The 14,872-nt window shown below is 37.4% G+C and overlaps 1 protein-coding gene across 1 annotated transcript in view; it reads right to left on the bottom strand.

The window, feature by feature from the left end:
- Positions 1-14,872, bottom strand: part of ADCY1 (adenylate cyclase 1 (brain)) — a 116,192-nt gene that overhangs the window by 53,579 nt on the left and 47,741 nt on the right. Inside the window, exons 5-6 of the mRNA XM_009323210.1 lie at positions 10,678-10,805; positions 136-294 (exon numbers count right to left, since the gene is read on the bottom strand). Of these exons, the coding sequence (XP_009321485.1) occupies positions 136-294; positions 10,678-10,805 (287 nt within the window). The remainder of the gene's footprint in view (positions 1-135; positions 295-10,677; positions 10,806-14,872) is intronic.

The following is a 14,872-nucleotide window of genomic DNA, read 5'->3' as shown; positions in this document are numbered from 1 at the left end:
AATACATTGATTGCTCTTACGAACACAACCCTTCTTATCGAGAGCAATTCCATTGCAAATGCCTCAAAGAAGGAAATAAATTCTTCACCCATACAGGTTTCTGTTTCTTTTTCTATGGTTCTTTCTCAGACTTACCCAGGCAGTCCTCCAGCTTCCATTACATTAGCTAAAGTCACATCATTTGACCAGACATCATATTGCCATTTTCGGAGACCCAGGACCCCACAAAGCACCCTGCCTGTATGCAATCCAACTCTCATGTTGAGATCAACCTCTGTGGCTTCTGCAACAGATCTGGAATAGACAGCATCAGAATATTAGTCTTTAGACAATGACATTCCTCTTGATTTTCTTTTTATCTCCTTTGCCCAAAGTTAACGTATATATACATGACTGAATAGACAGGATCTTTTAAAAATCTCAAATGATATATTCAGGTACTGTTTTTTTCCTTCACTAGTTTCAAAACCCCAACTGTAATTCCAAATAATTTTCTTGGTCATATTTTAATTACTGTTGAACCAAAATCTCAGTATTTCTAAATTTCTTGACCTAATAAATTAAAATTTAATTTTACAGGTTTCAAGGAAACCCAGAAAAGGTTATGTTTCGTTACATTTAATAAAATAAAAAAAGAAAAAAAAAGGGACAATAAAGCAAGTGTAGTAAATGGCTTTGTCATGAAACTCCCCTAAGACTATAACTTTTAGGTTTTATTTGCCACTTTTGCAGTATTTGCTATCATGGTCCTACAGAAACTTAGATATTTTACTGGGAGATAAACAAAGATTTTTCTGACTGTAACTCAAATAACTCTGAGACAGCCAGCTTAACTCCTGCACTTTCCTGATTATCTCGTCTCTCACACATATTTACTGTTTTTTGTCATAAATGTTCCTTTTTCCCAATGCATATTTTTTTTTCAAGCAACCACAATGTGACTGTTGGAATCAAAAGAAGATTTTTGAAACTATCTTATTAGGCTTACTTTTAACCTGACATGTAAGTAAGAAAACATGTTTCAATTCTATCATTACTCCAGACTGCTTTCAACTCAGTATTAAAATGGGGTACCTGGCTTCTTTTTACCAAAAATCTCTGTTAATATTTCTCCTTATCCTAGCCTTGGGTTTACTAGTTGGTGGATTTTTCTCTCACTAATTCTTTTCTACCCCCACCTCTTCACTCATATAAAAATCATGCTTGATCCTATATGGGCTAACTGAATTTCATCATGAAGGAGTTTAATATTAAACATTAAGGAAAAGATTGGTCTTGTGAGTAAAATATAAACTTGAGTCACTTAAGACTTCCATTTAATTTCTCTCCTCTTTTACCACAGTTCATTGTAACTCAAAGTAATATTATCCTCTTTCGGTTCTCCATCTGCAATATCAAAATAATACTTTCTTTTCCTTACTTCTTTTGTTTGCAGTGGCTTGATCTCAAGGTAATAGTGTAAAACATTTAATTTGTTATTAAACTAATATAAAATAATCTGGGAAAAAAGCATAGTATGGACCCCAACACTTCCTCTCTGTGCAGCACAGAGGGTTAAAAATAATTTAAAACAAGTTATTGTCTCATCTATGTTGTCATAGTTTAGATTTGTGATGTTCTCTAAGTTCATCATTTAATTAAAATTCCACTTGAATGAAAACTCACTCAGTTAAAAATCAACATTTTTTTTCCCAAGTGTCTCAGACTGTCAGTCTTCTTGGATGATACTTATTTAATATTTCATGATGTTTTTTTCAACTGATATTTTCACCCTATGCTACTGCTAGGAAACTGTTGCAACTACTAGTAATCAGACAGAGTTGTGCTGTGCCTTTATCTTCATGGTATGCTCAGCTAAGCATCATTTCCTATGGTGAGACTGAAAGGGCACAGACTTATATTTAAATGCTCTTATGGTTTCTGCGAGAAAAGAGGTATGAAGAGGTACATTTGAGGAGGCAAATGGATAAGCAATGACTCCACTCTACTATGTTCTAATCGGTTCAATTACCCAGTTACAGGAGCACAGGACAAAGAAAATAATGAAACCAATAAATCAGTGCAAGAACAGCAGACGAAGAGTGATTATAAATACTAATATCTTTACAAAGTTCCTGCGAGAGTGGCACAGAAACCACCTGTAACTATGGACTTGCACCTGTAAATTAAATCTAACCTTCAGAGATTTTCATTGTGTAGCTGGGAAAGGAGGAATTAATTGGCAAAGTCATTATTAAAAGCATTTTTAATTTTGGTGCCACAGTAAGGAAAGATTCTTCATTTCTGTGAATGAAGGACATGCTATGACTCGCACCCTGCACTGACTTGTGAACACTGAAAAGGAGCCTTGAAGCTAATAGTCTTACACATCACATGCAGAGATAACACTGTGCATAAATCGTTGCAGCTTTTTCTGTTACAGAGACACCTGGCATTACACAGTTAAGTTGCGGTCCAAAAAGAGATAATATCGGTGAATAAATGAAACTGACTAATTAGTGTAAGACTTGATTTTCATTAGGTTTTTAAATTTAAATTTTCCAATGCATTTATTAGGAGAAGACCTTAAACTGAGGCTCTGGCTATAATTTTCCCTTGATCTTCATTGACCTTTATATTTTTTAAAGTATCACCCAGCTACACTGCCTTTGGCAGAGAGGTCTTTAGGAGGACTTTTCAACTATTTCAGGAGTAGTCACTGTATTTGTCTCTTGTATAGTTGTACTTGTTTAAATACAATTAACAGAAAGGGCAGCATAGGTCAAGATATGGGGTGAGCAGCACAAGATACCTTGTGCTAAATTTAAGTAAGGAAATCTGCAGCCATGAAGTGCTGAAGTATATATCATGTCACAGCCATCACTAATGTGAGTAACGTGGAGATCTCCATAGGGGATCTGGGCATACCACATTTTTCAGTCATATTTTATGCAGCAGCATAGGAAGGCTTATGCACAGCTTTCTGAAAGATTAAATATTTCTTTGTCCTATTTCTACTTGCTGCAAGTCAGCTTTCCTTTATTCAGTATCTGTTCCCAGTCAAGCCTCAAAAATGACTCCAAGTAGTCCTAAAAGAACTCGAGCGTTACAGGGCTTGTTGTGCACACTGTCTGCTTAACAAAGCCTTCAGAAAATGAAAGGAGTTAATAATATAAGCCACCTAATGATAACTTCACCTTTGTATCTTCACCTGTGCATGTGTATTGTGCCATTAACCAATTGGCCTTACACCAAGACCATACCTGCAAGCCAAAGCCCTTCAGGATTACACCTTCCTTGCCTGTCTATGTTTTCCTGCATAACTAAGTACCTATGTAATTATCTTCATCAGCAAACCTGCAAGTGTGTGAGTTTCTCTGTTCACAAATCAATGCTAATTTTTTTTTTCCATTTAAAACATATTTTTCCATATAAAACCTCAGGCTAAATGTAAGTGGAAAGACAGTGAATAAAGACAGTGAATTAAGAAATTGATAAAGATCGCTCCAGACCTTTGACCTTGCTCTGTCCCAACTGGCTTGAGAGAAAGGGGGAAATTTCATCTGCTTTTAGAAATTTGAATAGCATAATAAAAAGTAAATGATAAGAAATGATACTCCTTGTCAAATAAGCTAGACCTTATAATGTACCCATGAACCATAAAGCAGAACCTGAAAACACTTTATGTTTTGAACAACAGATTTTCAGAAGTAATCACTTACTAAATCTAAATCGAGAACACAATTCTACATTTTACCCAGAAACTACAGTGTGTTTCAGGGGTGCTTTCACCATTATTAAATTTGAGTAGGAAAAAAACCTCATGAAAAGTTCATTAAACTTTTTGAATTTACCTTGAAGACCTGTGTGCCTTTTCTGCCATTCATTTTCATTAATATACCCCACTGAACTATCAAAAATGGGGAATGTTAAGTAATATATAAAAAATAGGCTTCAAATATAAAATCAGAGCAGTACCACCATCATATTCCCAAATAACATCAACATTTCTACACTAAAATATCACAAAAGTGTCCAATGATGCATTTTAAATTATAAATACATTTCTGAAAAAATATGAGCACTTCACAAACAAGCCATGAATAGGAAAAAGAAAAGAAGTTTCTCAAATAAATTATTCATTATAACCTACTCTCTCCGAGGTTCAGATATAACATACTGAAAAGTTTTCCAAATGTTAACACAAAAGTAGGCCCAGAAACAAATGGAAATCAAAAAACATTTTCTTTTTAAACCAGAAGCATGCAGAATCTATGTAAGTGACTAATAAGATAACTATCTACCCTGACAGCTCAAGTATCCTACTAAGCCTTGAAATTTTAGTTCTCTCCTTAGTTACAAATATTTCATGTGCAGCATATGAAATACAAACCGTCAAAGTCATTTAGATCATCTGCAGAACAGCTCCAGACCTGTGCTGCATTTGAAGGAAAAAAAAAAAAAAAGCGCTGCATCCCAATTCTTATAAGTTATTTAGGGCTTTTCTTTAGGTCCAAAAATATCTGCATAGAAATAGATGTTTCCTGGTTAAAGGCATAGACAAGATTTTTGGTTCAGTTACATACATTTGCTTTTTATATATGCATGGTTCTAAGATAAGGGTGCCCTTTAATTTTGCATGTCTCCCTAAATGTTTCTGTGTCAGTTCCATTTCAACATCATCAGGAACATTCTTGGATGTTAATGACAAAGACTATCTTTCTGTGAACTGCTCTGTCAGCCCAGCAGGCCATGGAAAGAGAGGCTGTAGGCCATAGCCTAGAGCACCAAGTAACACCCGTATGCTAGGCCCCCTTGCCCTCTCTCTGATATGCCTTCCCACAAGGCGGGGGCCATGTTAGTCCTCTCAAGACAATTAAGTTTTGTTGTTTGAAAACCCTTGCTGTGCTGTTTCAGCAGCTGTTTCTCCAGGTCAGGTTCGGGTTTTTTTGGTTTGTTTGTTTTTTTGTGGTTTTTTTTTTTAAATATTGACCAGAGCTGCATGCTTTCCCAGTACGTTGCTCACCTAGAGCATGGCAGCAGAGAGATAGGGCACAGCAGAGAGATAGGGCACAGCAGAGAGATAGGGCACAGAGCCTGGGCTGTGAAGGTCTGATGGCTTCAGCAGTCAAGAGGCTCACTTCGGCAGAGGTGCAAGCTGACTAAGCTTTCACCAATGGTGGTGAGGTCAGCTCACGGTAGACAGCTTTCTCCACTGCTGAAAATGCTGTTGCTGGTTCTCCCAGAATTCAGGGTCAACTACTGCCAGTCCAAACTTTCCCAGGCCCTGGACCTCTGGAGGACCGGGGGAAAAGAATCAACAGTGTTGATATCAGGAAAGTTAGTGCTTCTGTCTTCTTCCTCAGACAAAACATCACACAGGAAAACTTGACATTTCAGTTGGGCTTCCTCAAACTGGCTGCTGTAGTTCCTCTCCCTTCCCCAGTGCCTTTGGTCAGCCGATGACCAAACCCATAGGAAGGAGACAGTTCAGGCATCAACCTTCACAATGTCCCATGCAACCGAGCAGCAACACAATGTGCAGTTGCAAAATAAGCCCAACTTCCATCTGTGAGGTCTTACACAGATGACTGGTGGAGTCATCTATATTAGGTGGAGTCATCCGTATGGGATAAACTCACCTATGTGACACAGAGAAAAGCTGATCTATCTCCTCATAGACCCCACTGGGGTGCCCAGATTTCAAGAAGCAAAGGTTCATGGACTTTTCAAACTCCACATGCAGTAGCGGGGGCAGATGAGACCTATTCTAAAGTAACTCTCCCTCTCCTCCCCCTGTAATATATATAGGGTAAACTGAAGTAGTCAGCACCACCTGCTGTGATCTACAGATGTGCTCCTACTGTGCCATGCTACCTGCTAATGTAGACATAGCCAGTGATGCAGCTAGTGGTGCAATTCCCTCTGAGTGAGTACTAAAATGGCATCCTAGTAAGATGTCAAGGGAAGGAGTATCATGAAAATGTACCGTTTATGTGACGACATGAATGATTACAAGATCCCATTACACTTTTGACAAGTTTATGAATGTTAACCCCAGTATTCTGGCCCAGTCCCAAATCTAGGATTTATATCCTGCTCATCCAGATTCCCTCCTCAGTTCCAATTGGAAACATTACAGTTCACTTCTTGCCCTGTGGCATTATCGAGTGCATTTAAATAACTCCCTCATTTCATCACATTTCATCTCCTAAGAAGTTACATTTCTGGACTGAGCCAAAGAATTGCTTAATATAATTTATATCAGTTGATGAAGTGGTCCGCAAGGAAAGACAAACTGTTATTAAGAATGTATAAAATTGCACCAGTAATGCTAGCTTAAACCAGAACTCTAGCCAGTTTATGGGGGAGAGAGGGAAGAGCTTGGTTAGCTGGGCAAAACTTTTCTACATGTCAATTAGCTAATAAATATATCGATTTAGAAAGTAAAATACCGTAGTAAATAGAGTGGAACCTTCAAAGGCAAGCAATTTAAGTAAGGTGCAGAGCACAGTTGGCCTTACACACTGTTCAAAACTGAGGTGAGGACATCTGCCACATTAGAGCAACATCTGGCATATTAGAGGCGCTAATGAACATGACCATTTTAATTACATTACTAACAAAAACCTGACAGTTAAAACTCACCTGATGAAAGCAACATTGGTGGTATCCAACACTTAACTCCCACTTAAATACTGCCATGATGGTTTAAGTGACTCTGAAGTAGAACGAACACCTGGCCTGTACTGAGGCACTGACACAAAACTCATTGGCAGCAAAACTTTTTTTGGAATAGAAACAGAATATAACACTATCTGTTTTGTTGGGTTTTTTTAAGGAAAAAAAAGATCATTCCAAAATGATTCTGGTCTGACTTTAACTGTGCCCTTGAAAAAAATACTTTGTAGAAGGCAGATGAAATTGTGAAAATTTTAAGTAATTTATAATGTTCTTTGAAAATTACCCTGAAAATCTCAGCCTAAATGTAATGAGGAAACATTCTCAGATATACTCACATGCAGCGCCACATTTTAGGATACTTAAATAACAGTTACACAGAACATAGAGAATAGAAAGTATCAATTTATATGAACTCATTATAATATTCAACTCAGTCAAATCACAGATACATCAACTAGCCACTAGAAGCTTCTATTCCTTGATTTCCTGGAAAAAGGACATCTTGGTGGTACATATCTCTGGGACAGGTGCTTTTCACAGATCCATCACCTGAATCACAATTCAAGTGATTTTATTTATTTATTTATCCCAGGTAACATGACAAACCTGTCACTAGGGATGATGACTTCCAAGCACAAATTTACAATGCCAAGACCTGATTTTTGCAGTAAAATGAATAGACTTCTAGAAGACTACCAGCTGGCATCCAGCTCTGGATGAAAGGGGGAAGTTTAAAAACAAAAGTGACTGCATCTCATGGGACTGATAAACAACACCACCAATAGAAAATAAAATGTTGCATTCCAACTTTACCATCATAAGCCCTTCACTTCTCCTTTTCATTTGGTCGACATATTTTCATACAAATTAGTCTGGGGAATCCATCTTCTAACTTTGGTCTCTGTGAAGGAGTGAAGAGTTTTTTCCTAATCTTCAGCAAAACCTGTTTTCCTGGTTTGGAGCTGTTTGTGCAGTTGGCTTAGCCACGTGCTTCTGTCACCAAAAGAACCTCACCCAGAGTCCAACAATATCTGAACAGATGATGCTCGACATGCAGTAAAAGAAAAAAATAATACTGCCATCAAGGGCAATGGTACTTGGAATGCACCATCTTCCTCTTTCCTAACATAAGCAGAACAGACACATTCATTTAACTAAGAGAAAAAATATGCGTTGAGACTGCATCTTACAGTCCTTACTCACATTACTCATTCCACACTGAAAAAAAAAAAAAATGGGATTAATTAATTGTGCTTATGTACAAAGGATGCAGAATAGTTCTCTAGGCATTCAATAACCCTAAATAAATCTGTCACTCTCTCATAACCTTGCCTTTTCTCCATCTTGCCCTCTCACCGTGCTCTGACCACTGACTACACACTCCAAAAACTTACAATTTATGAATTCTTTAAAAAATAAAATGCTGAAATTGTCTTAGTTATCTTCTACCACAGCCTCTGAGTAAACATGTCTAGATAACACACTACAGCCCATCCACTTAGAATCATGGAGTTGTTGATGCTGGAATGGGCCTCTGGAAATCATCTGGACCACCCCACCTGCTCAGAGCAGGGTCAGCTACAGAAGGTTGCCCAGGACTGTGTCTAGCTGGGTTTTAAATCTCTCCAAGGATGCAAACTCCATAACCTTCCAGTGCAACCTCTCCAGCATCTGACCACCTCCACAGTAAAAAAGTTTTTTCTTACATTTAAATGGAATGTCTTGTATTTCAGCTTGTGCCCATTTCGTCTTGCCCTGACACTGGATACCACTGAGAAAAGTTTGGCTTTGTCCTCTTTACACCCTCCCATCAGGTATTTGTATGCATTGATAAGATTCCCCCTGAGCCTTCTCTTCTCCAGGCTGAACAGTCCCAGTTCATTCCTTCCCTTTTAATTCAACTTCTTTTTCAAGTTTACATTATCATAACAGCAGCCAATAAGTGACAACATAAAAAGGGAACATGTTTAATTTCTAATATTATTAAAATTGAAACATTCAAAAAAGGAAAGTTCACACAGTTATATCACTACCTTATTTGTATACATGAAACACAGCACAACTAATGAATTAAAGATTAATGCTAGGTTTTAAAGAGGATGAGAGCATCAGCTACTGCTTTCCAGGGATTTAAAAAAAAAAAGACTTTGGAAAATGTGTACAAGGCCTATATATCTAACTATGCTTCTAAAGGCCAAGGCTTCCTTATACATGGAATATCCATATACTGCTGGAAGAATGCACATATACATCATTTGCAAACAGGATACTCTTTTAGGATTTTATAGTATCATAGACTATCATATTCTCACAGATTACAAAGTCTTTTATCAATTTTACAATTTTTACAAAGATGATGAACTTGCATTGAATGAGGAGAATATGGATTCATTTACCCAACTCTTCACATTCTGAGAGATTTTATAAATGAACATTATAATAAAAACACATGGATTGAGCCAGAAATGAGAATCAGCCCTCAATTGCTTTAAGTACTTCTCTCCTTTTTTCTATGCTTTCAAGTCCTCTGCAAAGAAATCTCAATGAATCCAGGTTCACAGAAAAGTTTAAGGTTGATATGAAACAACAAAAATGTGTGGTAACGTCCATGTTCCCCTAAGGCATTAGCAGGGTTTGAACAACTAGCCATTACTTCCACAGAGATAAACCCAACTCTCCTGAGCAAAACTTACAGTGAAATCTGTGAGAGGATCATAATACATTCTTCTACAACACCAAGACTCTCCACAAATGAGCACAATTTACTTTTGGAAAAACAACTTCTTTGTGTGCATATATGTGCATAAACATGCTCACATACAAATGGAAGACATGAAATATATGATGTGGCAAAAGCTTTACTAGAAAAAAGAAAGAAGGTGAAATGTTCCAAATTAAAAATGCTCAACTTGAATTCATAAGCCTTATGTTTGCTTATTCTATATTTTTTTCTTTATTTATTAGTTTACTATTCATTTTAAAATGGAGATTACACTGTGGTCTATTAACCTTCACAGAGAAGGCAGGTCTTCTCTGTGTACAATGCAAAAACTTAGGGATTAAGTGAGGGGAAGCAGAACCTTGAGTCAACTCCATATTCCCAACAGCCCAGCTGACAACAGAGAGAAAGAATAACTGGCTACTGGAAACAGTAGCCAAACACTTTCCAGTACAGAAGAAGCTAAGGCCCCTGATGTGACACACTTGTGCAAGCTCATTCCAAATGTAATACCACTGTGCTACCAGTATTTATTTATATACAGAATTAACACAGGTGTGCACTCCCTCCTATAGCCTCCCTATAAAACGCGCGCGCGCGCACACACACAAAGCAATACAGTAGTGAAGAAATTTCCCATCTTTATCTCTTCCCTCCTATGTAATGAAGTAGATCTTCAGCTCTCGCTAAAAGCTCATTCACAGTTCTCTCACATTCACATTTTTCACCTTGGTAAAATAATGATCAATGCAGAGCTCTCAAGCATAAAAAAATTCTTCTGATCAGCAAAGTGCATTTCACATTACATTTCTGAAAAGTAGAATAAATTAAAGGTTTAAACATGACATACACAAAGGAGAAATCAGCAAGCTATCATTTTGAGAATATAAACACATATACAACATGCATACATCAGGACTGGCTTTGAGTTTACATACTGGTGTGCAAAATGAGCAGTGTTTATCCCTGTAAAACAAGAAATTGGACTCCTTTCTTTGTGGCAAATAGCCATAGGAATATTTTGTTCTTTCCCAGTATCTTTCTGTCCCCTAATCAGTCTGTGTATGTGCCTCTACATACTCATGCACTTTTTCCTTACAGCGATTAAATGGAGTGGAAAATCGATGTCTAGAATGACCCTTCCTAAAATTAGTATCCTGTGACCTGAATGCAACAGTGTGAATTGCTAGGTGGGTGCTGCTAGCAGACACTGCTGTTTTTCTGAGAACAAACTTCCTGAATGCCACATAGAAGTTGCAGCACTCCTGTCTGGGTTCACTGTGCACAGTACTTACGTGATGGTGTCAATCATATCCAGTCCCATTTCAACACAGCAATGGGCATGATCTGTTTTGGGCTGGGTCAATCCTGATACACAGTAGTAACAGTCTCCTAGGATTTTTATTCTTCTGCAGTGGTTTTCCTTTAATAAAAACAGAATGGGAAAAGTTTTACTATTCATATAAATATTCCAATATTTACAAGATAGAATCTTCTCCAATACTATGCAATCCTTCAGGGAATCCTTCTGTGGTCAAATGAAGTAATCTACAGTTCATGAAATCTGGGTTCCCTGTAGAGAACAGCCGACATACACCTATTTGTTTGTTTGTTTATTTATTTATAAACACACACATATATACTGGAGATCAGCCCCACATTGTTCAACACACATGGGGTAACACTGCTTAAAACTATAGTTCTGAACAAATATTATTCCCTTGCCCTCACATTAGGTCAGTATGAATTAAAGACTTGCAATGAGGCTTCATTTCTGTATGAATCCAAACCAAAGGACTGAAGCCAAACAACTATTGAATATCAGGAAATGTTTTTATTCTGAGAAGCTTTATTTCAAATCCAGTTCCAACTTACGAGGAAAGATGATGGATTTATCTGTAAAGGTACACACATTTGTGCATTACCAATTCATAAATCACAATTTGCAATACAGCATGATCAGTGTAAATACAACACACTTGCAGATCAGAAGATACAGGCAGTTTGCATTACCATCGAATTTATCTCCTGTTTGCATACAGTTTAATTTCTACAGCAAAAGAGATCTGGCTAAATCTCTCCCATTTTGAAAAACCAATGACGCGATGATTGCTACATTGGTCTGAGCAGAAAGTTCATTTCTAAACAGAGAACACATAACAAAATGCCTTTAACAAAGCATTTAACAAAATGCCTTTAACTAATAAACTATGAGGAGACATGAAGAGATGATGGTATCCCTTGCAGCTAGTCTATGGCAACTTCTACGCATTTAGAGTATGGCACAGAAAAATAAATAACCTGATTAAATGAATCCACCTTACACAGCTGGGACTATGGCAGTAAGTGCCATGCAAAATTAGCTGTTGTGAATATGATGAGAGAGGATTAACAAAAATCGGATTCCTCCCCCAGCAGTGTGCTATATAGACTTGACTTCAGTGGTACATAAAGGGGAAAAAAAAAGGTGGGGGGTGGTGGGGGAATCTAAAATTTCTGAAAAAAACCTACCTACAGCTTCTCATACAGGCACATATTCTCACCCAGTCTCCTACCTACAAGAATCAAAGCCTTCCTCAGTTGACCACACTCTCCACGTCATTACCCATATTCCAGCTCAGAAGCGATGGTTATGCCTACAGAGATTCCTTTCTCTCTGTCATGTTGTACATCAGCATTCGGGGCTTGTTATTACACACTCTTCCAGCTGCAGGCATTCTCACACCTGTCTTCTTCGTAAATGTTTCCGAGTACTGAACAAATATTATAAAATGAGAATTACCTCTGTTCAGGCATGGAAGAAGGCATGCTAACACTCTTTGGGAAAATTGGTTTGTCTACTTCTTTTTATAAATTAAGCAATAAATTCAGATCTTGGATCAAAGAAGAGAGACATCTTTTTGGGTATGCTTAACTAGTAGAAAAGGCTTTTCTAAGAGTGATTACTTAACATTTCTTCTGCTGTACAGCAGGATTTTAAATATACCACTATTTATCATTGCTAATATATATTTTAATGAATGTGAGCATAATTATTCTAGAAGCATTATCACCAAGGCCTTAGAGTATTCCCACAACCTATAGCCACAAAATGCCTCACCAGTTTTACTTAGTTTTAATTGGGTATTTTGAGATCCTTGGCTAAATGGTATTATATGAATAAAATAATTATTGATGCACACAAAGTAACACACAGAGCTCAAAATCTATCCTGACACAAAACAGGCCTTCCAACTCAAGGCTTTTGGACAGAAACCACTACGTTTTTTAATAGAAACCAGTAAGTTTTTTAGTAGAAACTACTAAATTATACTGCCAAAATAAGCCATTTTTTAAAAATTGTGGGCAAATCTTGAAGCAGTAGAGGGTACTCAGTAGTTAAAGCTGGAACCTACTTTCCAAAATAAATCCAGTTTTGGCCCACACCTTACAATCCTCTATAAAGGCCTTTTCATCTTCAGATTTGGTATGCATGATTTGTGGCCAGGCAATGACTATTTGACCCAGCCAAAAGTTATTCAGAAAAGCCATTTCAGTAATCTGGGGTGGACAATACGTATGTGTTAATCGATCAGTGTTCTCTCCTATTCAGTGTCTACCTCCAAAATGGCTCGTTTCTAATGACTTGGTTTTCTTAGAGAGCTTACAGTGCTATAGAGCAGTACTGCACATTTTATAACGGGATACACAAAATTACTGTCAGACTGGCGCAGCACAGTCTAGCAGCCTGGTAGATAGTTTAAGAAAGGAAAGAAACCAGAACAGAGCTTGATCCATTACCACTTTTCCAAGTCAGTTTATTACTTGTGCAGGAGAAAAATAAAAGAAAAAGAAAATAAGGACTACAGCATTTTCTGGAGAGATATTAATTTTGATGGAAGACATATGGCTAAATCACCTGCTGGTTTTGAAAACACCACTTTGTTCCTTATCGGATGTTATCTTCACTGTCCTTATTTCTAATAATCAATTAATATACAGTAATCTCCAGCAAAATAGTTTGCTTTCTTTTTCTCGACATGTGAGGCAGACTTCCAGGAAGGAGACGCAGTGCAGCTTTGTAAGAGCAATCTTTTTCAGGATTGATATGCAAATTAACAAAACAAACCCTTTCCCTCTTTTTGTTTTGTTTCCTCAGCAACTTCCAAAGAAGCCCTTGACTCAGCAATATTTTTCATATTTGTGACAGTGATGAATTCAAGTGTGATAATTACAAATTCTAGTCACAGTTGATACAAGCAATGTCTGTTTAGAAACAGATGATAATTTGGTTTTATGCACACGATAAAAAGCACCAGAGATTGCTAGCGTTGCATTAGCCCCACCTGCGGTGCCTTACTGAGGCGTTTCCAAGCGGATCTGCAGAATTCCCTCCGGCACAACTGTCAGCCACAGGGTTTGTCAGCGTGAAGTGGAAGCCTAGCTCGGAAAGCAGAGGATACCTCAAAGTTGCCAAGAGCTTTCTTTACACTTTCAGACAAACACTTCATAAAGCAGTTTGTTCTACTTATCTGTTAGGTAGAATGGGGGGGGGGGGGGGCGGGGAAGGGGGGGGGGGGGGGAGCTTCTGTTTCTCACAAGTGTGGTTTTTTGTTGTTGTAGTTCTTTACTCAAATGTATTTTGCAGAAAGAGTGAAGTGTGCCAACTTTGACTGCAAAACTGGAAATTTGGACCATTAACTCCATATTCTTATACTATACAAGTCAAATATTGTTTTGTATACTCAGGATAAGGGTTTTTTAATAAAAAGTAAAGGGAAAAGAATTTACAGTTAGTAAAAAAAAATATATATATCAAAAAAGGTTGTAAAAAAAATATCAAAAAAGGTTGTCTCAAAGAAATAACAAAGTTTAAGGTGCTTTCAGACCTCTCCCAGCAGAATACATAAGCAGACAGCTAGGTGTTCTCTTGAACAGAGAGATTGTACTGGATAAGTGCAAAGTCTTTTAAAGGAGGATCTTTCTCGCATGTCAGATTGCAACAATTCTCATTGTCGCTGCTGGGGTGGGTTTTTTTTTTTTTTTTTGTTTGTTTTTATAGTCTATCCATAGACTATTTGTCTATTAATTGTCTGTTACATGAATAGATCCAAAGTCAGGGATGATCACTACATTATTTTTGTTTCTTGTAACACTGTCTGGTAGAAGAAGACCCTCTTCAAACCTTTTATTTATTTTAGAGAAGGCAGATGTTAATGCAGGAAAGAGTCCCTGCTCTGCCTTCTGTCACTGCAACAATCTACGTATTTCTACATATTCATGTGTCATCACGGTATGTGAGCACCTATCAAAGTGAGCCAAAAAGGAAGGTCAGATAGACTACAATTTTAAAAAGCAAGATTTCAAAAGCTAAACATTGAACTACTCTCTCTCATAACTCCACTAACTGCAGTGGAATTACAGCAAGGATGAGTCTGACCCTGTATGACTTAATTACAATATATTTTATGCTTATTATACACATTCATTTCTTTTTCTGCAAGCCTGCTA

Source organism: Pygoscelis adeliae, unplaced genomic scaffold (assembly GCF_000699105.1).
Source record: "Pygoscelis adeliae isolate BGI_AS28 unplaced genomic scaffold, ASM69910v1 Scaffold360, whole genome shotgun sequence".
Taxonomy (NCBI): Eukaryota; Metazoa; Chordata; class Aves; order Sphenisciformes; family Spheniscidae; genus Pygoscelis; species Pygoscelis adeliae.
This window is presented reverse-complemented; position numbering and strand designations above follow the sequence as displayed.